At 64.2% G+C, this 23,235-nt stretch overlaps 3 protein-coding genes across 4 annotated transcripts; all 3 read right to left on the bottom strand.

The window, feature by feature from the left end:
- Positions 1–2,360: 2,360 nt before the first annotated feature.
- Positions 2,361–4,772, bottom strand: LIF (LIF interleukin 6 family cytokine). Its single transcript, XM_062010297.1, has 3 exons — positions 4,754–4,772; positions 2,962–3,140; positions 2,361–2,830 (listed from the first exon to the last, which is right to left on the bottom strand). Exons 1-3 carry the CDS (start codon positions 4,770–4,772, stop codon positions 2,396–2,398), a joined length of 633 nt encoding a protein of 210 aa, XP_061866281.1. The 3' UTR covers positions 2,361–2,395.
- Positions 4,773–11,455: 6,683 nt separating this feature from the next.
- LOC133627088 (uncharacterized) lies at positions 11,456–12,894 on the bottom strand. 2 transcript variants are annotated; one of them, XM_062010239.1, is made up of 3 exons: positions 12,827–12,894; positions 12,068–12,204; positions 11,456–11,951 (listed from the first exon to the last, which is right to left on the bottom strand). In XM_062010239.1, the coding sequence occupies exons 1-3, from the start codon at positions 12,861–12,863 to the stop codon at positions 11,502–11,504; spliced, it is 624 nt and encodes a 207-aa protein (XP_061866223.1). In that variant the 5' UTR covers positions 12,864–12,894; the 3' UTR covers positions 11,456–11,501. The 2 variants fall into 2 exon arrangements, with proteins under 2 accessions (XP_061866223.1, XP_061866222.1); XM_062010238.1 differs by lacking the exon at positions 12,827–12,894 and having other exon boundaries at positions 12,068–12,330.
- A 2,954-nt stretch (positions 12,895–15,848) lies between these two features.
- Positions 15,849–22,446, bottom strand: CASTOR1 (cytosolic arginine sensor for mTORC1 subunit 1). Its single transcript, XM_062009839.1, has 9 exons — positions 22,313–22,446; positions 22,132–22,202; positions 19,757–19,950; positions 18,114–18,246; positions 17,804–17,927; positions 17,090–17,203; positions 16,914–16,996; positions 16,697–16,791; positions 15,849–16,615 (listed from the first exon to the last, which is right to left on the bottom strand). Exons 1-9 carry the CDS (start codon positions 22,423–22,425, stop codon positions 16,550–16,552), a joined length of 993 nt encoding a protein of 330 aa, XP_061865823.1. The 5' UTR covers positions 22,426–22,446; the 3' UTR covers positions 15,849–16,549.
- Between the last annotated feature and the right edge of the window lie 789 nt (positions 22,447–23,235).

Raw genomic sequence — 23,235 nt, 5'->3', positions numbered from 1 at the left:
CCCCAGCCCCGCTCCCGGCCCCGCCGGGCTCAACCGCAGCCCCCCGGCCACTGACTGACACCCCTCATGCCCCCAGGGCCGGGTTGGTGGCACCCTGGTCACCTGCCATCACGGGGATGAGATGGGCTCAGGCTGGGTGTCCAGCCCTGGGCTTCCAGCACATGAGGTGTTGGCCAACAATGGCCCAGGAGCAACAGCTACGAGGACACAGTGACCTTGGCATGCGCTGCAGGACCTGGTGATGCCCATCCCAAACGGATGGTGCCCTCCCCTCCGGGGCTGCCGCCGTGCCCTGGCCCACCCCTGTGTTTTTGGAGGGGTTTGTATCGGTTTAAGGACGTTTTATCTCACGGTGCAGGCGGGAATCAGGCCCCACAAAGTGGCAGCGACTCTGGGCAAGTGGCACAGGGACACCCAGGGTCTTCTCTCTGGTGGCAGCATGGGATGAAGGGGGAAAGCCACACTGCACCTGGGGCCTCACCATGGCATCCAGGGATGTGCCCAGGTGCCTCTGCCGTGGGGCACCGTGTCAGGGCTCACCCCTGCCCTGAAGGGCGGGCACTGCTGCCCGTGCAGCCCCACTGCTGTGGCACGAGCCCATGTCAGGGCCAAGCTGATGCCACGAAACTTCCTGTGGCAGCTGGGGGGAAAGAAGCAGAGGGGTCTTGGGGGGCAACCTTTGAATCTGTGCCTTGATTTTTTTGGTTGGGGCTCCTCTGAGACACGAGAGATGATCACACAGGATCTTAGCTCATCCGCTTGCTGTCTCATGCCTGGGAGGTTTGGCCACAGGCCCGAGGGCTCCGGAGGAGGAGGAGGAAAATTTCATCATCCTGCTCCAACGTCTCCTGGATAATCGGCCTCTTGTTAACCGATACAGCCCCATCCGAGCTGCTCACCGAGGACCTGCTGCTGGAGCCTTAGGTGGTCCTGGCCCTGGAGAAGCTTCGCTGAGCCTCTCCCAGGGCTGCCTGGGAAGTGGCTGTGAGTTTATCACACACTCCCCTCAGGAGACGCTCACTCACCTCCCTCTGCCTCTTCCCAGCCAGCTTCAGCGTGCCCCCGTTCCCCCAGGCACCCTGGCACTGCCAAAGTGTGATCCCCACACCACAACGTTCCTCACACCACAACATTCCCCACACCACGATGCTCCCCACACCACGATGCTCCCCACATCCCTGTATCAAAATGCTCCCTCCACACCCTCCAGCTGCTGAGTGATTTAAGCATCCTAATTGCCTTTGCAATCGGCCATCCCAAAGGGGATGGGGAGGGAAGAAGGGAGCAAGGAGACCATGACCCCCCCCTTCCCAGCTCACAGTGATGCTTTAGGGGTGTTTTGGGACAGCCCCAGGGTGCTTTGGGGGAGCAGCTGAGGTTTCTGAGGGTGAGCACGACGGGAACCCAGCAAAGAGGCAAATAAAATCCATTTCTGTTGGTTTATTTAAAAAAAGGGGGGAAAGCAGTATAAAAAATAAATATTTAAATAGAAATCCATATATATATATTACCACAACTCTTATTATTAATTATTATTAATTATTATTATTAATAACATTATTAAAAGTCAGGTCAGAGCACTCAGTGCACGCTGGGCTTTCCACCAGGGCAATAAATAACCCTCACAGCCCTCTCAGGTGCCAGGAGCCAGCCAGCGCCTCCTGCCACCGCCCTGGGACCCCACTTCCCCATGTCCCCATGTCCCTGTGTCCCTGTGCCAGGGCCACCTCCAGCCGTGCACAGCCCAGCCCTGGTACATTCAGAGCCTTTCCAACGGGAAAAGCACTTTGTAGGGGGAAGGGGGGCACGCAGGCCCCCGTGCCCCGCTGTGCCCGTGCAGGGGGATGATGCTCAGTCCCCAGCGGGTGACCTCGTCCCAGGTGGCGGGACCCAGCCCCAGCCGCCACAGCCCCAGCCCCAGCCCCTCAGTTTGGGAGAGCCCAGCCCCCAAATGTGCAGGAGGAGCGTGTCCCCACACCCCCTCGTCCCTGCCAGCCGCCGCATCCCGGCCTCCTTCAGCACAGTCCTTCCTGGACGCTTTCAGGCGATGCTCAGGATGTCTGTCAGGTCGCTCTCCGTGACAGGGGAGACAGGCCTTGGGGAGCAGAGTCCAGCCCCTGGCAACCCCCACAGCTCCCCACAGCCCCAGGGATGGCTGAGGCACATCCCAGGACCAGCCCATGCCCCGGCGTCCCCTCGGGGCTGCGTCGCCCCGTCCCGCCGCACACCGGCCCCGCTGCGCCTGCCCCACGCCGGGCTGCAGCCATCACCCCCCAAGGGGCAACCGCATCACCCGGGGGGGACGGGGCCAGCACGACGTCCGGGGTAATAAATAGGAGGGCGGAAGGTCAGGAGGCGGTGATGAGGTGTGAGGCCGAGGAGCTGGGGCGGGCGCTCATGGCGGGCTGGGACGATGTAGGATCTGGGCTGCCTGGGCGATGACCTGAACGTACTTCCTGAGCACCTGGCAGCCCTGCTGCTTCTTCTTGAAGGCACTCTTGCCCTTGGAGCTCTCCCCGTAGCTGACATCCACTTGGAAGATGTTGTAGTTCTTGCAGAGGAGGCAGGTGAGGTTGGAGATGAGGCCCCGGGTGGTTTTGGTGGTGTTATGGAGCCGGTCGAGGAGCTCCTTGGCCGTGGGGTTGAGCTCCTCCTGGTCACGCGTGATGTTGCCCAGCGAGGCGTTGAGGAAGGCGAAGAGCTTGTACATGGCCACCGTCACCTCCTTCCTGTCGCTCGTCTGGTTGACGCGGAACGCGGGGAAGAAGATGCTGCTGGGGTTGCAGAGTCTGTTGGCCTCGCTGCTGAACGGCTCTCCCTGGCACTTCAGCTGGGGACAGAGGCAAATGTCACCCCCGTGTCCCCCAGCCCCCTTCTGCCACCATCCGAGTCCCCAGCCCTCCCCCTTGCCCCGCCAACGGCCCCGGGGTGGGGGAGGAGGGGGCTCTGAGACCCACTTACATAGAGGCTGAAGAGGTCCTGGGCCGTGCTGTTGAGCTGATTGAGCTGCTTCTGGGTCTGCACCAGGACGTTGTGGCGGCACAAGCCGTGTCCGGGGCAGTCGGGGCCGGTGCCCAGCAGCGCCCGCCCGGCCACCGGCCGCCGCTGCAGCAGGAGCAGGGCCACGAAGGGCACGACGCCTGTGCGGGGAGAGAGAGGTCGGGGTCACGGGCAGCCCCGCCGCGGAGCATCCCCCGCCGAAGGGGCCGAGCCGCAGCGGGGACACACGCCGCTCTGCGAGGGGGCAAGAGAGGGGCACCAGCCCTGCCGGCAGCCCCCGGACCCCTCCCCTCGCTCTGCAGCCGCTGCCGTGCCCCTCACCTGCCCCCCGGCCGGCGCTCCCCCTCCTCCCTGCCCCGCGCCATTCCCGCATTTCGCAACCGGCCCGGTGACGACCTGTCGGGTTTAATCAAATAGGCAAAGCGCTTCTTTTTTTCACCCCCTCCGTTATCCCGGTCCGGGCGCTGCGGCCCCACCCCGGCCCCGGCTGACTCAGCGGGGCGCCCGCAAGGAAACCTGCCCTCGGCATCCCCTTTCCCTCCGCCTCCGGCCCCGGCGCCTGCCTCAGTTTCCCCGCTTGCTGAGGAGTCCCGGGGACAGACGCTGCAGCTCCCGGAGACACCGGGAAGGAAATCCCTGGACGCAGAACGAAGGGACCCTAGAGCTGCCACAGCCGGGTCACCCCGGTGTCCCCGTCCTGTGCGGTGAGAGCGGGGAGGCTCCGACCTCCCGTCCCATGGGGATCCCCCCCAAACCAGCATCCCCGGCTCAGGAAGGCCAAGCTGCCTCTTCCCCGTCAGCGCTCTCTGCGTCCTCGAGGCAGGGTCCCGGGGGTCCCTGGGGGATGCTGCAGGGTGGGGGCCCCGTGGGGTGCTGCCCACGCCTGACGAGCGCCGAAGCTGCCCGCACTTGCCGGCACCGGATAATCCAAACTCTGCTTTATTTACCCTGCCCAGGTGGGAAAGGACTTACCTGGGCGTGTTGCGATCCCCCACCCGCCGCCTCCCGCCTCTGCGCGGGACGGGGACGGGGAGCGGGGACACCCCTCCTCCCTTCCTAAGTCCCATGGGCTGCGGATGCCCTGCCCCCCCCGCAAACCCCTCTCACCACATCCCCTCCTGCCCATTTCACAGCTGGGCAGAGCGGGGCTCAGCATCCACGTGTGCCAAGGGCTGGCTTAGCTGGGTGTCCCGGGCAGGTGCTGCCCCATGGGACTCCCCCCTCCGTCCTGTCATTGGGGTGGCAGCTGCTCCCTCCAACTCCCCCTCCTGCACTTGGCAGCCTCCCCATCCCTCCGGTGCTCCTGGCGCAGCGGCAACCCGCGGCTTCGAGAGACCCAGGAGGAGGAAAAGCAGGAGCCGGGGGGGGAAATATTTGGAAAAGCCAAATAACCCAAAAAAAAAGAGGAAAAAAACCCCCCTCCTTGCCTCCTTTTTTTTTTGTTTTGGAAGCATTTCCAGTTATATAAGTGTCCAGATGTTGGCTGCACCGCGCCAGCGCCCGCTGCCAATTCCCAGAGATGCTCATCCCGGGGGGGGGAACGCGGAGCGGCGGGAGCCCTCCCTCCGGCAGCGCCGAGCCGGGCCCCGCCGTGCCCGAGCATCCCCGGGAGGAGGATGAGGAAGGGTGAGGGAGGAGGGGGGGGGGGGGAGTGAGGAGGAGGAGGAGGAGGAGGAGGAGGGAAAAAAAAAAAGCGAGGAGCAGAGGAAGTCATTTCCCCAAAGTTGTCGGGTTGTCTCTTTTTTTTTTTTACCTGCCTGCACGAACTTCATTGTGAGCCGCGTCCCGGGAGCGACTTAATAGAGATTGGTGTTGGCAGAGGAGGTTTTCAGAAATTCATGTTCATACTGGGGGACTTCTCGGGGTTTATATACCGGTCCGGCAGCCAGCCTGTGTTGTAAGAAAGGGGAGGAGGGGGGGAGACGCGGGGGGGAGCAGCACTACTATCTTCTATTGAAACTAGAAATCAGGAAGTCCAGGGCTTTGGAAATCCTGAATGATTCTTAGAAATAAACTTCTGATAAAGTTGATGTCACCGGGATTGTGGGTTTTGTGTGGTGTTTTTCACGCACGGGGTCGGGGAGGTGCTGGGGAAAGTGGGTGGGAAGGAAAAGGGGGGGGGGGGATGTGAATGAAAGCCCCCCCCAGCCCCGCGAAGGGGCAGCACGTGGGGTTCGGGGGCGTCGCGGGGGGCGGCGGGTGGCGGCGTCGGGGCGCGATGGGAGCGCGCGGGGCCGTGACTCACGATGCCGCAAGCACTTTCACCCCCGGGTCCCCCTCCCCGGGCCGGGGCTTCCCCGCCGCCCGCCGCCGCCGCCAGTGACATAAAGGAGGGGAGGAAAAAGAAGATGATTTGGGAATGGTGAGGGGGGGGGCTTTGGAGGGATAAAAGGTGTGTGGAGGCGGCGACGGGGCTCCCCGTCGGTGGCGGTGGGGTGGCCGCGTCCCCCGGCCCGCCGCCGCCTCATCCCTTTGGGCAAAGAAAATCTCAGGAATAAAGGGTGGGTTTGCTGTAGGAAAAAGGCCAAACCCACCCGGGGGAGAGGCTGGACCGGCCCCTGGCTTTAACCCTTCGGCGCACGGGCAGGAGGTGCTGGGCAAGGCGCTGAGACCAGAGCGGGAGCCAAGAGCTGAGCCAATGCCCCGCTGTGCCTGATCCATCCCTCCTGGGGGTCCCGTGGAGTCGGTTGCTCCCGATTGGGGTGCAAAAGAAGTTAAAGGGGGCTTTTGGGGGTTATTTTTCTTGTACATATGTATTTTTTCTCACCGAGGGCACGGCCGAGCTGAAACCTTTAATCAGGTTTAACAAGTTTGTGCCCCGGCGCTGGCGCAGCCGGAGCAGCGGTGACAGTCGAGCAACGGTGACACAAGAGCCACAGCTGCCATCCCCGTGCTGGGGACAGGGGGAACACACATCGAGGGGGGACACCAGGACCCCTCTGTGCTGGAGGAGGGGGAGGCTGGTCACACAACTGCTGCCTGCCTCAGTTTCCCCACACAGGAACCCACGGACCAGCTTGGTTGGGGAGGGGTGGTATGGATGCCCCAGCAGCCCCCAGACCATTGCAGCCCAGTTTGGCCTTACTGGGAGGCTGAGCAGTGAGTGAGGATGGGACTGGGGATGTGGAGGGCTGTGGAGGCTGAGCCCCAGCTCACCTCCAGGGCCTCATGCCTGGTTTTACTGGGGTGCAGTGAGCAGCACAGCATCTGGCAGCAGGTATCTGCTGGGCTGCTGGACACAATTAGCTGAGCAATTAGCTTTCCTTAATGACTAGCACCAGAGATTGTCCCGGGGTGGGGGGTGTGAAGAGATCCTGGTGGGTTTGCCACTTTCTGACCTCTTGCTTGGATTTCCCCACAGCAGCTCAGCCCATGTCAGTGCTCAGGAGCTGGGCAGCATGTGGGGGGTTCATTTCTCATGGGTTTTGGGGAGTAGGGCAGCTAGAAGAGGGGCAGGGGGGTTCCCCTCTGCGGTTTGGGGGGGGATGCTGCAGGAGGAAAACCTGAATCCCTGGTGTGAGATGGGGGGAGGTTTCCCAGTGATCCCCCAGGAAAATCCCCTTTCCCCAGCGCTGGGAGATGACCTTGCAGGGATCCTGCACGGGTGGGGATGGCAGCAGGGAAGGTGTGACACGGGAGATGGTGACATGAGGGGGGATGATGGGTTCCAAGGAGGGACCCTAAGGGCTCAGGGGCTCGAAACCATCCTTCCCCATCAAGGGAATAAGGGGGCTGGGAGCTGGAGGAGTGTCCCCAGGGTGTCTCTGGTTTGGGGAACCCCTGAGGAGCAGGTTGGGCTAGATGCAGCAGGCTTTCCCCGCTGTGCCCACCGTCCCCACGGCCTGCCTGGCCAGTGCCATGGGGACACAGCCAGGTGGTCCCAAGGCCAGCGCCACCCCTATCCCTGTCCCCATGCTGCCCCCTGCTGCCCCACACCAGAACTAGATAGTATCCATCCCATAATTACCCTCCCCACTCAGAACTGCCCCATCCCACCCCAAATTGCCCCATTCCCCCTCCGAACTGCCCCATCCCCCCCCCAACAATCTGCCCCATCCACTCCCCCCAGAACTGCCCCATCCCCCCGAACTACCCCAGCTCCCCCCCCCCCGAACTGCCCGAGCCCAGCCCTGGCTTCTCCCCATCCTAAAACTGCCCCCTCCTGCCCCGGGCCGTAACTGTGTCTCCTCCCACCCCCCCCCCCCCCAACTCATCCCCATCTCAGAACTGTCCCAGCTCACAGTTACCACCCCCCCAGCCCAGCCCCATCCAGGGTCCCCTCTGAGTCCTCATCCCCTGCTGTCCCCATGCAGGAGGGGGATGGGGGGATACAGTGAGATTTCAGCCATCAGCCCCGGGGGGGGTCCCACGGGTCCGGGGCTGCCCAGGGAGGCTGCACTGGCTGTGGGGGGCTGAGGAAGGGGTGAGGGAGGTGCCTCCCTGCCCCCACCCCAGAGCAGCCTGGAGCTGAGTAACGGTGGGCACCGAATTCCCCTTTGACTCAGGCTGTTTCTCTGCCTGGGGCTGCTTCTCCTGTCCCACCGTGTCACCCCCAGGCAGACACTCTGCTGCCTTCCATCCTCAACAAAAGGCCTTTGGGGGCTGTGGCCCCAGAGGGAGATCCCCACCATGGGGTGGCTTTTCCAGGGGATGGGAGTGTGGGGTGGGCAGGGGGTGACCCTCCAAGCAGGGAACCTGTCCCTGTGGGGTCACAGGCCAGTGCCACTCAGCCCAGGGTCCATTGGGGTCAAGTTTGAGGGCGTCCTCCCAACCCTCAATGGCAGTATGGGGGCAGGGGGGTGTCACATACCTGTGGGCTCCCCTCTGCAGCCCATGCACGCTGCCTCCTCCTCAGAGCCGGGCACGTGGCTTGGTGAGGGCCAGCAGCCGATGGGCACCCAGGGCACGGCACGAGGTGGCTTCATGGTGACATTGTCCCCGATGGCAGCGGGTGCCAACACGGCTGTGGTCTCCCTCTGTGCCTCTGTGCCTCTGTCCCTCTGTCCTCTATCTGTCTGTCCTGGTGCAGTGCTCCCCGGGACTGAGTCAGGCGGTGCCGGCAGCACAGGGCAGGGAGGCACCGGCACACGGCCCCCGGCACACGGCACACGGCACACGGCACGGAACCGCTGACTCCAACCGGCCACATGACCAGGTCTCAGGATTTTTGACTCAGCAGGTCAGGACTGTTGGCAGCAAGGTGGCCTGGTCCCCATGGTGGCCTGGTCCCCATGGTGTCCTGGTCCCAATGGTGTCCTAGTCCCCATGGTGTTCTGGTCCCAATGGTGTCCTGGTCCCCATGGTGTCCTGGTCCCAGTGGTGGCCTGGTCCCAACGGTGTCCTGGTCCCCATGGTGTCCTGGTCCCCATGGTGTTCTGGTCCCAATGGTGTTCTGGTCCCCATGGTGTCCTGGTCCCCATGGTGTTCTAGTCCCAGTGGTGGCCTGGTCCCAACGGTGGCCTGGTCCCCATGGTGTCCTGGTCCCCATGGTGTTCTGGTCCCCATGGTGTTCTGGTCCCAATGGTGTCCTGGTCCCCATGGTGTCCTGGTCCCCATGGTGTTCTGGTCCCCATGGTGTTCTGGTCCCAATGGTGTCCTGGTCCCCATGGTGTCCTGGTCCCCATGGTGTTCTGGTCCCCATGGTGTCCTGGTCCCCATGGTGTTCTGGTCCCAATGGTGTCCTAGTCCCCATGGTGTCCTGGTCCCCATGATGTCCTGGTCCCCATGGTGTTCTGGTCCCAATGGTGTCCTGGTCCCCATGGTGTCCTGGTCCCAATGGTGTCCTGGTCCCTATGGTGTTCTGGTCCCCATGGTGTTCTGGTCCCAATGGTGTCCTGGTCCCTATGGTGTTCTGGTCCCAATGGTGTCCTGGTCCCTATGGTGTTCTGGTCCCCATGGTGTCCTGGTCCCAATGGTGTTCTGGTCCCAATGGTGTCCTGGTCCCTATGGTGTTCTGGTCCCCATGGTGTTCTGGTCCCAATGGTGTCCTGGTCCCCATGGTGTTCTGGTCCCCATGGTGTTCTGGTCCCCACGGTGGCCCTGGCCAGGTAGCAAGGCCGTGGCACTCTGGGTTGGCTGAGGCAATGGCCTGCCCCATGCTGGAGTCACCTGCCATGGGGTGTTGTGCCACATCCTGTGCCACATCCCATTGCCTGCTGCTGTGCTGTGCCACATCCTCTGCTCACACCGTGCCACGCCACGTGCCACAGCAGAGCAGGGCCCGTGCCACACTCCATGCTGCCATCCCACACTGTGCCACATGCCCTGGAGAGAACAACATGCACAGCCACTGCCCTCCTCTACCCATGGACACCCGGACACAGGACACCCAGACGTAGGGACACCTGGACATGGGGACACCCGGACACAGAGACACCTGGACATGGGGACACCCAGACACAGAGACACCTGGACATAGAGACACAGGGACAGTTGAATATAGGGACACCCAGACACAGGGACACACATGGGGACAGAAGCACACAGGGGCACCCAGACATGAGGACACAAAGACATGGGGACACTCAGACACAGGGACACCTGGACACAGGGACAGAGACACATAGGGACACCTGGACACAGAGACACAGGAACATAGAGACATTGTTCCACGCAGACATAGGGACACCCAGACACAGGGACACACGGACACAGGGACACCCAGACACAGGGACACACGGACACAGGGACACCTGGACACAGGGACAGAGATACATAGGGACACCTGGACACAGAGACACAGGAACACAGAGACATTGTTCCACCCAGACACAGGGACACACGGACACAGGGACACCTGGACACAGGGACATCTGGACACAGGGACATCTGGACACAGCTGCTCAGCGGCCCACGGGCCGAGGTCAACACTTTATTTCCTTCAGGCTTTACACAAGGAGAAGGGGGTGCCAGGAGGCTGAGGGGGCACTGCCCCCCTCCCAGCACCAAACACTGGCACATAAATAAACCCTTGTTGCCTTCGGAGCTGAACACGGTACAAAACCAGTTATCACAAAAATAGATATTTATATATTAAAAACATGTCCTTAAATAATTCTCCCCTCTGCAGGGATGTATTAAATTAACCCCAAGATTCAATAAATACGAGAAACATACAAACATTAATGTATAAATTAGTGGGGAGGGGGTGGGTGCTGTCACCCACTGTCACAGTGCTGTGGCTGGAGCCAAGTCCCTGCCTGGGGGCATGGCCGGAGGGGCTCGGGGACAGGGGGACACTGGGGGTGTGGGGAAGGGCAGGGGGTCACAGGGTTGCTGAGGGCACAGGGACACCCAGAGCGTGGGGTCACTGAGAGAGAGAGCAGGGGGTTTCAGTGCTGAGTGAGCTGAGGTCACGTTGGTGCTGAGCGATGTCCCACACAGGGACAGGAAGGACGGGGGACACTGAGAGCACAGGGGTGAGCACAGCGATGCTGAGGGCTTGGGGACACTGAGTGTGCAGGGACAGGGACTGGGATGAGCATAGGGATGCTGAGCTTGTAGGGGCATTGAGCATGCAGGGATGGCGAGCTCACAGGGACACCGAGCTCATGGGGACAAGCAGCTTAAGGGGACGCAGCTCACAGGGATACTAGACACACAGGGACATCAAGCTCACAGGGACATCATGGGGACAAGGAGCTCACAGGGATACCAAACTTGCAGGGACATGCAGCTTGCAGGGACAACGAGCTCATAGGGACAGCGAGCTTGCAGACACACTGAGCTTGTAGGGACACCAAGCACACAGCGACACCAAGCTCATGGGGACACCAAGGGGACACTGAGCTCACAGGGATACCAAGCTCAAGGAGATACATGGGAACACCAGGCTTTGCAAGGACAGTGAGCTTGTAGGGACACTGAGCTCATGGGGTCACTGAGCTCACTCGGTTCTGCTCTGGGTCACTCCACGGGTCAGCAAAGCCAGTGCAGAGCAGGCAGGGCTGGGCAGTGACAGTGCAGTGGCAGCAGCAGCAGCAGTGGCAGCAGCAGTGGCAGCGGCAGTGGCAGCAGCAGCAGCAGTGGCAGCAGCAGTGGCAGCAGCAGTGGCAGCAGCAGCAGCAGTGGCAGCAGCAGTGGCAGCAGCAGCACGGTGCGTGGGCTGGGGCCACACGCTGCCGGCAGCGCTGAGCGAGCGGCTCTTAGTCAGGACGGGTCACCAGACCCATTGAATCACTGGAAAATCCACCAGGGCTCAGTGACAAGGGACGGCTCCATCCCACAGCATCGGGCACCAGGAGGGACACCCCCGCACCGGGGCTGCCAAAAGCTGGGCTGGGATGTGGCGGGGACGGGGGGGCTGTCCTGCAGCCGGACACAGGGTGGCATGGGGACAGCCAGGTCCCCAGGCGAGGGAAGGGGCAGGAGCTGCTCTGGGTGCTGGTGTGTCCTCCCCCGTGGGAGCTCGGAGACGGGGATGATGGGGATGAGGGGGGTGAGGGGCATGAGGGGGCTGGGGATCACCGTGGTGCCGCTGGAGCTGCACCGGGAGCGTGAGCTCAGGCGCAGCCCCGGCACTGTCTCCGCTTGCCCCGGCGCTGCCGGCGGCTCTTGGCCTGTTCCCGGGTGCTGAGCTTGTCCATGAAGCAAGCGTAGCTGCAGAGGACGCGGCACCCCTCCACCTTCTGCCAGAACACCCTGGTAGGCGCCGTGGGGCCAGGTGGGGGCCGGCGGTCTGGCCAAGGCCTGGGGGCCTGGAGGAATCCGTCCAGGTTGCTGAGGAGCCCTCGCACCTTCAGGTGAGTGCGGTCCAGGCGGCGCAGGATTTCGGCGCCGGGGGGGTTGAGGTCGCGCTGGTGCCGGCTGATGTCCTGCAGCGCCCAGGACATGTTGGTCATGGTCCTCCGCAGCTGCCACAGCCCCTCAGGCCACGGCCCCGGGATCTGCAGCCACTCGGGAGGCTGTTTGTTGTGGCACAGGTCGTTGATGGTCAGGCGCTGGTCCTCCTTCTGCTCAGGGATGAGGGGAGAGAGAGGTCAGGGATGTGAGCAGCACGAGGAACGCCCCCTCCAGCCCCACGTGCCCCCTTGGAGGGAACAGCCCGCGCCCCACGGAAGGGACTCACGTAGAAGGTGAAAAGCTCCTGCGCGTCCTCGGCCATGTGCCTCACCAGAGCCTGGATCTGCTGCAGGGTGGGCGGCTTCAGGGGCCGGGCCCCCTGGCCTGGCACTGCCCAGAGGATGAGGAGCCCTTTGGTGACAGCTAGGGAGGAAGAGGAGGGAGAAGGTAGATGCTGGAGCATGGCTGAGTGCAGGGAAGGCACAAGCTCACCGGCCCCTGTGCCATAGTAACGAGGAGAGCTCAGCTTCATGTGCTCCTCACCCCAGCATCAGGCCTGGAGGCAAGAACAGGGTGTGCTGAGCACATCCAGTGAGGAGGAGGAGGATGAAGGAGCAGGGGAGCACAGCCCAGCTGCCCCTGCAGCCCCCTGTCCACAGCCAGTGCTGGTGGTGGCCTCAGGCACAGGACACAGCATCCCACCCACGTGGGAGTGAAAGGCTTTGCAGCATCCATGGCAGCAACTGCCCCCTGACCCTCTGCCATCGATCCCCACACTGACCCCAGAGCATCTCCCCTCCTGCCCACCTCCTCCCAACGCCTCTTCTGCCCCGATGCTGAAGGGGGATCCCCGGGGCTGCCCGTCCCTGCCGCCACACGTGCCACGGGGGGTCAACGGCACCCGCCACGGCACGGCAGCCACAGCCTCAGTGCCAACACCTGCCCGGGCACAGCACCCCCAGCCCCGCGTGGGCCCCGCCGCCACACTCCCCCGCAGCTGCCGCGCGAGCGAGAGGGCAGTTGCGGGCCGCGGGCACACACTCACCTGCCAGCACGCCCAGGGGCTGCCTGGCACACCGCATGGCCGGGCCACGGCCGCAGCGCTTCGGCACAGGGCTGCTGCCGGCTGCACCAACCACTTCCTTAACTGCTCGCTGATGGGGAAGCTCGGCCTTTTAAAGGGCCCCCCCTTCGCCCCCACCTCCGAAGGAGGCACCCGGACCCAACGGGAAGCGCCAGCCCTGCCCCGGGGGCCAATGAGCAGGGGCAGCAGCCCCGGCGGGAGGAAATGATGCCGACTGGCCCATGGGCTTGTTCTTCGAGTCAGTTCCTCGAGGGAGTCCCGGTGGGTCCGGCCCTGGGGAGCTCCATCCCGCTCAGCCGCTGGACCCCTGTGACCTGGCTTCTTGAGAAAGGGCAGCTTTGAGTCACCCACGTCTCAGCACTCGGTGCCCGATGGGTTGGTTGAGCTGGAAACGGCCTCAGCTGCCCCAAAACCCAACTGCCACAGAGGGCAGTGGCGCTGGCAGGAGGGGACAGGGGACACCCGTGTCCCATCACATCCCAAGTCCAGCCGTGGGAGCTGAAAATCTGCCCTGGGAAGGAGGGAGGTGCAGATGCAGGAGGCAGAGAGCAGCCACGGGATGACACCCAGCCAGGCACCCACTGGGTGATGGGTTCAGGGGGACACGGGGCAGCACGGCTCAGCCCCTGTGCCCAGCAGCACCCATGGGTGCCCCGGGGAGGAAACGCAAGCGCCGGGTGCCCAAGGGCCCCGTGGGGCCCCGGGTGTTGCCCAAGGGCTGCCACTCCCCTCTGCACTGCCCTCCCTGCCACCTCAGCCTGATGCAATGTGGCCGTGGGAGAATCCGGCTCGCACTGCCGTGGGGCCTGGCATGGCCTCAGTGCAGCCCACAGCACCCTCTGCAGACCCCCTTGGCCCCCTCAGCTCCCTTCTCCCAGTGGATGGACACAGCAGAGGGTCTGAACATGGGCTTTTTCCACCTCACAAAAATGAGTATATCACATCAGGTGAGGTGCAATCTGGTTGGTTTTGGTGCCCATCAAAAGCTGCCAGGGCAAGCACAGGGATCTGCCCTGGCTGCATGTGTGTCAGAGGGTTTGATGGCAGCACAAGGGCACAATAACAGCAGCAACATCTCCTCTGGGGCAGAAAAGCACAGCCATGGCCCACTTCCAGAAGAAATGTTTCCCCCAGTTTCCCCTCACCAGCTGCCCCAGGACCTGCAGGACTTCCCATTGCAGGAAGAGGGCCAGTGCTGCTTCCTCCACCAGCTGCCTCCTCCTCCTCCTCAGGGCATCCCCCAGCAGAGGCAGTGCCTGGGCTGGGTTTGGTGGAGAGTGTCCTCTCCCTCCATATCTATTTGAAGTAGTTTGTCCATCCATCTGTCTTTGTATCCATCTGTCCATTCATCCACCCACCCAGCTCATCCAAGGGCTCATCCAGCCCTTGCCCTGGCCATCAACCTCTCCTGTCCATCCATTTATCATCCCTACAGTGAACCAACCATCCAGATGTACAGCCATCCACTCATCCATCTGTCCACCCATCTATGTGTGCATCCATCCATCCATCAATCCCTCCATCCATCAATCCCTCCATCCATCCACCTTCTCTCCCCTCTATCCATCTGCACATCCCTCCATCCACCCATCTGCCATTGTCTCCATCCCTCCAAAGGAACATCATCCACCCATCCATCCACCCATCCCTCTGTCCATCCATCCATCCCTCTGTCCATCCATCCATCCCTGTCTCTCCTACATCCATCTGTCCATCCCTCCACTGGAACATCATCCCTCTGTCCCTCCCTGACCCCACGTTCCCTCCAGCATAGGCAGTCCCCAGCCAGCCCAGCCGGTTCCAGCCCTGCTCAGCTGCCCCATGCCACGGGTGGCCCCGGCCCCACGGCAGCCCCGAGGCTGGGGGCAGGGCCACGGCTGGGGGCAGCCCCCGGGCTGCAGGAACAGGGGTGACGGAGCCTGTGCAATACCCAGCAGGGACAAAAATAGCCCCAGTGATCGCATGGGCCGGCTGCAGTTTCTTCATCGCGCGTCACCCGCGTCCCATGACCAGGAACCAGAGCGAGACAGGAAAGGAAGCGCCCGGAGAGGTGGCAGGAACCCGCGGGAGCTGACGCAAGGAGGACGTGGCCAGGAGCTGCTCACGCTGAGGGCACCAGCACAGGGAAACGGTCCCAAGCAGGGCCCAGGGCAGAGTCCTGCAGCTGGGGAGGAACAACCCCCTGCACCAGCACAGGCTGGGGGTGACCTGCTGGAGAGCAGCTCCAGGAGAGACCTGGGTGATGATAAACTGCCCATGAGCAGCAACGTGTCCTCGTGGGCAAGAGCCAATGGCAGCCTGGGGGCAGCAAGAGTGTGGGCAGCAGGGTGAGGGAGGTTGTGCTGCCCCTCTGCTCTGCCCTGCTGAGGCCTCATCTGGAGTCCTGGGGCCAGTTCTGGGCTCCCCAGCTGCAGAGGGACAGGGAGCTGCTGCAGAGAGGCCAGTGCAGGGCCAGCAAGATGCTGAGGGGACTGGAGCATCTTCCTTGTGAGGAAAGGCTGTGGGACCTGGGGCTGTTCAGCCTGGAGAAGAGAAGGCTGAGGGGGAATCTCATCAATGCTGATAAATACCCAAAGGGTGGGTGTCAGGAGGATGGGACCAGTCTTTGTTCTGTGGTGGCCAGTGACAGGACAAGGGGTGATGGACATAAGCTGGAACACAAGCTGGAACACAGGCAGTTGCATTTAAACACCAGGAGCAAGTCCTCTGGTGCTGAGGGGAGGGAGCCCTGGCCCAGGCTGCCCAGGGAGGGTGTGGAGGCTCCTTCTTGGGAGGTTTCCAACCCCACCTGGACACGTTCCTGTGCCCCTGATGGAAGGGAACCTGCTGTAGCAGGGGGTTGGGCTGGAGCAGCTCTGCAGGGCCCTTCCCACCAGTCTGGGATGCCATGAGAGGACATGGGGACATGGTGACAGCAGCATCCACTGACCCTGGCTCCCCTCCCCCCAGGTGCCACCCCTGGGCACTGAGGGCCACGTGGAAATAAAAATAACACCATTTTTATTGACTTATTAAAAACTATGTGAAAACACAGCCCAGGAGGAGTTGGGGGGTCACCATCACCCCACAGGACAATCAAGAGGCCAGGCAGGGCCAGGGGGTCACCCCAGGACACAAGGCTGTGGCTGAACCACAGCCCCCCTCTCCCAGCTTGGAGATTTTTGGGGTGCCCAGGAGGAACCCCAAATGTGAGGATACTTTGATCCCCTCTGAGGCCAGTCCAGGGGTCCCACAGAGCATCACAGTCACCCCCTCATCCCCTCCTTACCCCAAAGGGCCACACACAGGGCCTGGGGACACAACCCCCCAGCCATGGGCTGTCACCCCAAGCCTGGTGGCACAGCACAGCTCATTGGCATTTCCCCCTCTGAGGTCCCCACAGTCCCCCACTCTCCTCCCAAGCCCCCCAAGCCCTTGTGAGCAGGGCTGGAGGCAGAGGATGGCAGCAGACTGCCCTTTGGCTTCATCCATGGGGTGGCACAGAGGGACAGTGGCCTGGTACCTGGGGGCTGGTGGGGGGTGGGAACTGAGTCCCCAGAGCCACCACGTCCCCAGCAGGCAGGGACAAAGCTGCACCCAGCTCTGTCCCACGCTGGGACAGCCTCAAGACTCAAACACACAACTAATCCAAGGGTGGGGGGAAGGGGGAGCCCATTGTGCCACCTCACTGGGCACAGCTGGCCGCTATCTGCCACCATCCTGGCGCTGCTGCAGCAGCTGGATGACCTCAGCGATGCCCTCCTCGGGGACCTGCCGTGAGGGGGGACAAAGGAAGGGGGGAGTGAGCCCTGGGGGACACCCCCAAGGCAGGGGAGAGGGGCAGGGGCTCACCAAGGCGTGATCAAAGTTGAAGGTGCTGATGTAATAGGCCGAGATGTCAGCGGCCGCCAGTGGCTCAGCGATCTGGGCCACGATGCCACACTCATCTGAGGAGGCAGAGGGAGCCCAGGGCTGAGCAGTGGCCCCGTGGGAATGATGTGGGTGCAGGGAGGGAGGGAGGGAACCACCCCAAAGCACCCATCCCAAGCAGGGGGGGGACATGGCTCACCGAAACCGAGGGGCTGCCCACCGATGCGCACCATCCGCCACAGCTCCCCGCTGGAGCTGGTCAGCAGCAGGTCACTGGGGAATCTGAGGAAGGGGTGGGGGGGAAATGAGTGAAACTGCCCCCTCCCCTGAGCCCCCCCAGCCCTGGGGATGGATGGACAGACAGACAGCACCTACCGCTTCTGGGTTTCAGCATCCATCACGATGGAGATGTAGCCCTCGATGAGGGAGAAGGCAAAGAAGGTGATGGAGTCCAGGTCCTGGCTGCTGGCATCAGCCTCCCTTGGGGGGCTGCAGAATGGGGGACGGGGGGGAAAGAGCAGCAGGGAAGGGTCACAACCCCCATATTGGGAGGGGAAGGGCTGGGTGGTGACACTGGTTGTCTTTGAGCATCGTGTTGCAGGGGGAAGAGGGGCAGGGAAGGGAGAGGGTGTCACCCACAGGACCTGCAGCTGGCACAGCCTGGGGGACAGGACAGGGGTGCCACCGGGTTTGGGGACATTCCCAAAGCACCACAGGACCTCCAGAGCAGGAGGGTCCCACCAGCCCTCCCCCCCAGAAGACATGGGATGTCCCATCCAGGAGCATCCTCACACCCCAGTGCCATTCCCACCAGCTTTTTACACCCTCCCTCTCCTGTTTTGCAGCTCCCTTCCCAACCCTGGGCTTTGCTGCACCGTGGGGGCTCATCCCCAGGTCACCCCAGGGCTCCCCTGCCCCACGGTGGCAGCAGGACCCACAGCACAAACGTGGCTGCAGCCCCCAGCCCCAGCACACTCGGGAGGGGCAAAACAGCACACCCAGAGCCTGGAAACTCCTGAGAGCAAAGGGAGAGGTGACACATCACCACAGCTGAGACGTCCCCAGGGTGAGGCTGTGCCCGGGACCCACCTGTGCGAGTAGAACAGGACGTCGATGAGCATCGTGGCGATGGCGGGCAGCGTGTCGGGGGCCACGGTCAGGACGCAGAAGCGGGTCTGGGGGCTCTGCACGGGGTGCAGCGTGCGGCCGGCGGCTGGCGGGGAGCGGGACGGGCAGCGTGAGGCGCGGGGACAGCCCCGCACTGCCACCGCGTGGCCACCGCCGCAGGGCAACCTCGCCCGGGAGCCCCCGCCAGGGGGTCGGGCATCCCCCCCCGAGGGTCGGGCATCCCCCCACCCGGGGATGGAGAGAGGGTGCCCCGGGAGCCGGCGGCACTGACCCGGCTTGGGCTTGAGGAAGCCGTTGCTCACGTCGTCGCAGGGCACCGGGACACTCTCTCCACTCTCCTCCCTGTAGATGTCGAACTCCCCGGCCAGCGTGTGGATCACCACCGGCAGGTCGCGCTCCCGGACCTGCCCCGAGCTGGGGGGTCAGGGCCGGCACCCCTCCAAAACCCAGCTCCCTCCCCACATCCCGCCCCCAGCCTCCAAAACCCTCCTCCACAGAACCTCAACTCTCCCCGCAGCTCCTAAACCCCTCCCCAAAGCCCCCGAATCCCTGCCCACAGCCCCCAAACCCATCCTCACAGCCCCTACATCTTTCTCCGCAGCGTCTCAATCCCACCCACAGCCCCCAAACTCCTCCCCACAGCCTCCAAACCCCTTCCTCACAACACCTCAACTCTTCCGACAGCCCCTAAATCTTCCTCTACAGCATCTCAACCCTCCCTGCAGACCACAAAGCCCTCCCCCCAGGCCACAAAGCCCTGCCCACAGCCCCCAAAAAGCCTCTTCACAGCCCCCCACCCCTCCTCATAGCCCCTAAATACTCCTCCACAGTATTTCCACCCTCCTAACAGCCCCTAAATCCTCCTCCAAAGCATCTCAACCCTCCCCACAGCCCCCAAACCCCTTCCTCACAGCATCTCAACTCTCCCTACAGCCTTCAAATCCCTCCCCACAGCATCTCAACCCTTCCCACAGCCCCCAAACCCCTTTCTCACAGCACCTCAACCCTCCCCATAGCCCCTAAAGCCCTCCCCACAAGCCACAAAACCCTGCCCACAAGCCACAAACTCCCCCCCACTGCCCCTAAATCCTCCTCCGCAGCATCTCAACCCTCCTCACAGCCCCCAAACTCCACCCTACAGACCCCAAACTCCTCCCCACAGCCCCTAAATCCTCCTCCACAGTATCGCAACCCTCCCCACAACCCTCTATCCATTACCCACAGCCCCAAGCCCCTTCCTCACAGCATCTCAACTCTCCCCACAGCCCCCCAAATCCTCCTCCACAGCATCTCAACTCACTCCACAGCCCCTAAACTCCTCCCTACAGCCCCCAAACTCCTCCTCACAGCATCTCAACCCTCCTCACATCCCCCAAACTCCACCCTACAGCCTCCAAACCCCTCCTCACACCCCTCAAACCATTCCCCTTAGCTCCTAGATCCTCCTCCCAGCATCTGAACCCTCCCCACAGGCCCCAGACCCCCTCCCACAGCACCTCAACTCTCCATACAGCCCCTAAACCCTCTTCCACAGCATCTCAGCCCACCCCACAGCCCCCAAACCCCTCTCCACACCCCCAAATCCCTCCCCACAGCCCCTAAATCCTCCTCCACAGCATCTCAACTCTCCCCACAGCCCCCAAACCCCTCTCCACACCTCCTCCACAGCATCTCAGTCCACCCCACAGCCCCCAAACCCCTCTCCACACCCCCAAATCCCTCCCCACAGCCCCTAAATCCTCCTCCACAATATCTCAACCCTCCCCACAGCCTCCAAAGCTCTCCCCATAGCTCCAAAACCCCTCCTCAGAGCCCCCTCCCCATAGCCCTTAGACTCCTCCCCACAGCCCCCAGCCGCCTGGGAAGCGCCGGGTCCCCACCGCGCCCAGCCCAGCGGCACCGGCCGTCGCTCACCAGGATGAAGTCGGTTTGGTACGTGGACAGCATCAGCACTGAGACGTGGTGCTCGGCCAGCGGCGCGATGACCGACCGGGCGATCTTGGTGACGCCGGTGGCCTGAGAGCCCGAGGGCGCCCGGCCGTTGGAGACGACGCTGAGCACCAGCCACGTCGAGTCTGCCACCTGCATGAACTCGGAGGGCGGCAGCTCTGGAGGGGATAAAGGGGAAACTGAGGCGGGAGGCTGCCCAGGGCTGGGCACAGCTCAGTGGTAAAACGTGGGCTCACACCAGTCACACTGTTCCTTGGTGGACTGGATCTGGCCCTGGCACGGGGATGGAGACACTGCTTTGGGGGTGCAGAACAGCCCCATCCAACAATGGAATGAACCACACAGGGCTCAGCTTCTCCAGGCACCGAGCTTGGCCCCAGGGGACCTCAATTCTCCTGAGCCCAGGACACATCTGTCCTCCCATGGGCTGAGTTCTCCCCCACTTCGGGTGTCAGGGCATTCTGCACCCCAAAATCAGCACTGCCAGGACCGTGGAGCTGCCCAGCTCATCCCCTTCCCCCCCAGGAGCCCCCAGCCCAGGGATGGTCAGGATGGTGGAGGGGACAGACATGAGGCACCAGACGAAGGGAAAGGCCACCCCGCTGTCCCAGGGGTGCCAGCACCTTGTGCCAGGCCAGCAGGGAGAGGCCAAGCCCAAGCTGGCTGCCTCCCAAAGAGTTGCTTTTGTTGGCAGGGAGGGGGTGCTGGCCTGTCCCTCCCTGCCCCGGGGTGGTGAGGGATGGGGGCTGCATTCGTGTGTGTGTCCCCACTGCACCCACCCTCCTGCCCAGTTCAGGGGCTCACCGTGCCGGGGTGCCCCAGGGCTCATCCAGGCACACAGACCCTCACCAGCAGCCCCTTCCCCACCCCACAGTGCTCCCTGGAAAGGGTGTGAGGAGTGGGAACCCAAAGGGTCTGCAAACTGCTCCCACTGCCCGGTGAAGGGGGGAGGCAGCACCCACGGGAGCAAGATCTTGGTGTCCCAGCCCAGCTGAGAAGGCAAACTCAGCACATCAGTGTCAGAGCTGGGGGTCAGCCCGGGGAAGGGACCGGACCCCATCCTAGGACAAAGCTCCGCACCCCACTCCCGGAGCCCGGCTCGGGGCAGGGCGGGAGCGGGGCCGGATCCGGGGGCCTTGGCGGGTGTTCCCAGCGCCTGTTCCTGCGCAGGAAGCGCCACAACGGCCTCGGCTCCGGCCCAGGGCCGAGCGGTGGGGCCGGGAGGGAGGGACGGACACCCGGGGACCCGGCCCAGCGCTCGACGCTTTAATCGCTTTTCAACACCAGCCTGGGCGAGGCTGGGAGCGGGCGGGGGGAACCCCGCTGTCCCTGTGCTCCCCACCCCGGGGCTTAATCCGGATCCCCAGGGGAAGGCAGAGGATGCAGCTCCCCTTTCGCTCCCCTTGGCCGGGGTCCCGTCGCGCCGGGGGGATGCTGCCGGGGGGATGCTGCCAGCCCCAGCCCCAGCCGGGTACCGCGGCAGCGGGGCCGCAGCTCGCAGCACCATTGTTCGGCACTTCCCGCCCTCCCCTCGGGATTGAGGAATAGTTGTCCACAGGCCCCGAAATAAAACAATACGAGGGGAACGGCGGCGGCTGAGGGGGAAGCAGCGAGCGGGAGCGCAGCCCCACGGCCCCTTCTGCCCTGAGCAAAGGGCTGCGGAGGGAGCTGGGAGCCGGAGCCGGCCCGCGAGTGCCCGGGGCCGGAGCGCTGACCCTCGCTCCCTGGGACACGTCCAAGGCGCCCGGCTGCGGCCGGTTTGGCTGTGAGGAGCCGGGACAGGAGCGGCCCGTCGGGCCGGTCCCCCCGGTAGGGCCGGCGGTGAGGCCGATGGGTCACGGGCCACGAGCACGTCACCGAGTGGAACCTCCCGGGAGAGGCCAAACCCGCCAGGACACCCCAAAACCTGCCAGACACGCGATTCTCCGCTGTGCCAAAGTGCCAGCCGGCCCCTGCGTCCCCCGGGCTGGGGGCTGAGACGGGAGCGGCCAAGGGAGGACGGCAGCAGCCCCGGAGCCCGGCGGCATCCCCGCAGCTCCCGGCGCTCTGCCCGCAGCAGCCCGGCTCAGCCCGCACCGGGCTCCCCGCAGCCCGTCCCCGCTGGTCCCCAGCCCGAGCCCCGAAGCTGCCGGGACGGCTGCGGAGCGTCGGGGCGGCCGGGCCGGCAGGGGCTCGGCCGGGCAAGCTGCGGCATCCCCGGCACAGGCTCGGCGCCGGCAGCCCCGGGCATGGGCACGTCCTGCGGCAGCCTCGCAGCGAGCCGGGACTCGCTCAGCCCGTGTCCGTGGTGCCGCTGCCCGCGAGGGATGGGCCGGCTCGGGGGAGCCGCCACACGGTACCTTTGAAGCCCTCCTCGTCCAGCATGATGGTGTAATCCTCGGGGGTCTCCGTCAGGCTGAAGAACTTGCACCTGAAGAACAAATCGGAGCTGCTGCCCCCAGCACCGCCGCCCCTCAGGGCCGGGAAGCGCCGGCCGGGGGGAGGAGAAGGAGGCGGGGGACAAGGGAGGAAGGCCGGTACCTGCAGCGCTGGGGCAGAAAGAGCAGCTTGAGCAGGGGGTGCGTGTAGAGCCAGAGCCCGCGGCGGGCCAAGCTCAGCACCCGCACCCGGTGCTCCAGGATGTGCAGGTCCATGGCGGCCGCGCCGCCCCGGGCCCCCGCAGCCCCCCCGTCGCTATAAGGGCGGCCCCGGGCCCGCCCCCGGCCCGGCCCGGCCCACGGGAGGGGAACGGCGGCCACAGCCCTGCCCGCCCCGCACCGCCCCTACCGCCCGCACCGCCCCGCACCGCCCCTACCGCCCCACGGGAGGGGAACAGCGGCCACAGCCCTGCCCGCCCCGCACCGCCCCTACCGCCCCGCCCCGCCCCTACCGCCCGCACCGCCCCTATCGCCCCGCGGGAGGGGAACACCAGCCACAGCCCTGCCCGCCCCGCCCCGCCCTTCTACCGACCCCGCGCCCACCCCGCACCGCCCCCCACTGTCCCGCACTGCTCCGCATGGCCTCCACCGCCCCGCACTGTCCTGCTCCGCCCAACCCCTCTCCGCCCCGCCCGGGGGCTCGGGGGGGAACCAGCCCAGCGCTGCCCTTAACCCCTCCGCCTGCACCCCCTCTGCCCCTCCATGCCGTCCCCTCCCCTCCTAACCCCCTCCCACCCCCAGCCAGCTCCTCCCCGCTCAGCCCTGGCCCCGGATTCACCCCTCTGGGGGTGCTGAGCCACAGCAACCCATCCCAGTACTGCACAGCTTCCAAACACAGAGCAGCAGCCTGGGGCTGCCCGGGCAAGGGGCAACCCAGCACCGGGAACGGGCCCCGTCCTGCGGGCCCCGGGAAAACGGAGCTCAGCGCAGCAGGAATGGAGGCTCAGGCAGAATCCGGACAGCAAGGAGCGAGAGGGAGGCAGAGAGCACAGAGCAGCATCCTGTGGGGTGTAGCTGAGCGCTGGG

This window comes from Colius striatus, chromosome 17 (assembly GCF_028858725.1).
Source record: "Colius striatus isolate bColStr4 chromosome 17, bColStr4.1.hap1, whole genome shotgun sequence".
In the NCBI taxonomy this organism is placed as follows: Eukaryota; Metazoa; Chordata; class Aves; order Coliiformes; family Coliidae; genus Colius; species Colius striatus.
Note: the sequence above shows the minus strand (reverse complement) of the source record. Positions and strands in the feature narration are given on the sequence as shown.

Bases quoted from the DNA above. Each gene is read 5' to 3' on its own strand.
- LIF (XM_062010297.1), bottom strand. The intron at 2,831-2,961 runs GTAAGTGGGTCT...CTCTGTCCCCAG, and splicing joins AGGACCTCTTCAGCCTCTAT to CTGAAGTGCCAGGGAGAGCC.
- CASTOR1 (XM_062009839.1), bottom strand. From the start codon at position 22,425: ATGGACCTGCACATCCTGGAGCACCGGGTGCGGGTGCTGAGCTTGGCC. The intron at 19,951-22,131 runs GTACCGTGTGGC...TATCCCCTCCAG, and splicing joins GGACGAGGAGGGCTTCAAAG to AGCTGCCGCCCTCCGAGTTC. The intron at 16,616-16,696 runs GTGAGCCCCTGC...CCCTCACGGCAG, and splicing joins TCAACTTTGATCACGCCTTG to GTCCCCGAGGAGGGCATCGC.
- LOC133627088 (XM_062010238.1), bottom strand. From the start codon at position 12,313: ATGAAGCTGAGCTCTCCTCGTTACTATGGCACAGGGGCCGGTGAGCTT. The intron at 11,952-12,067 runs GTGAGTCCCTTC...ATCCCTGAGCAG, and splicing joins AGGAGCTTTTCACCTTCTAC to AAGGAGGACCAGCGCCTGAC.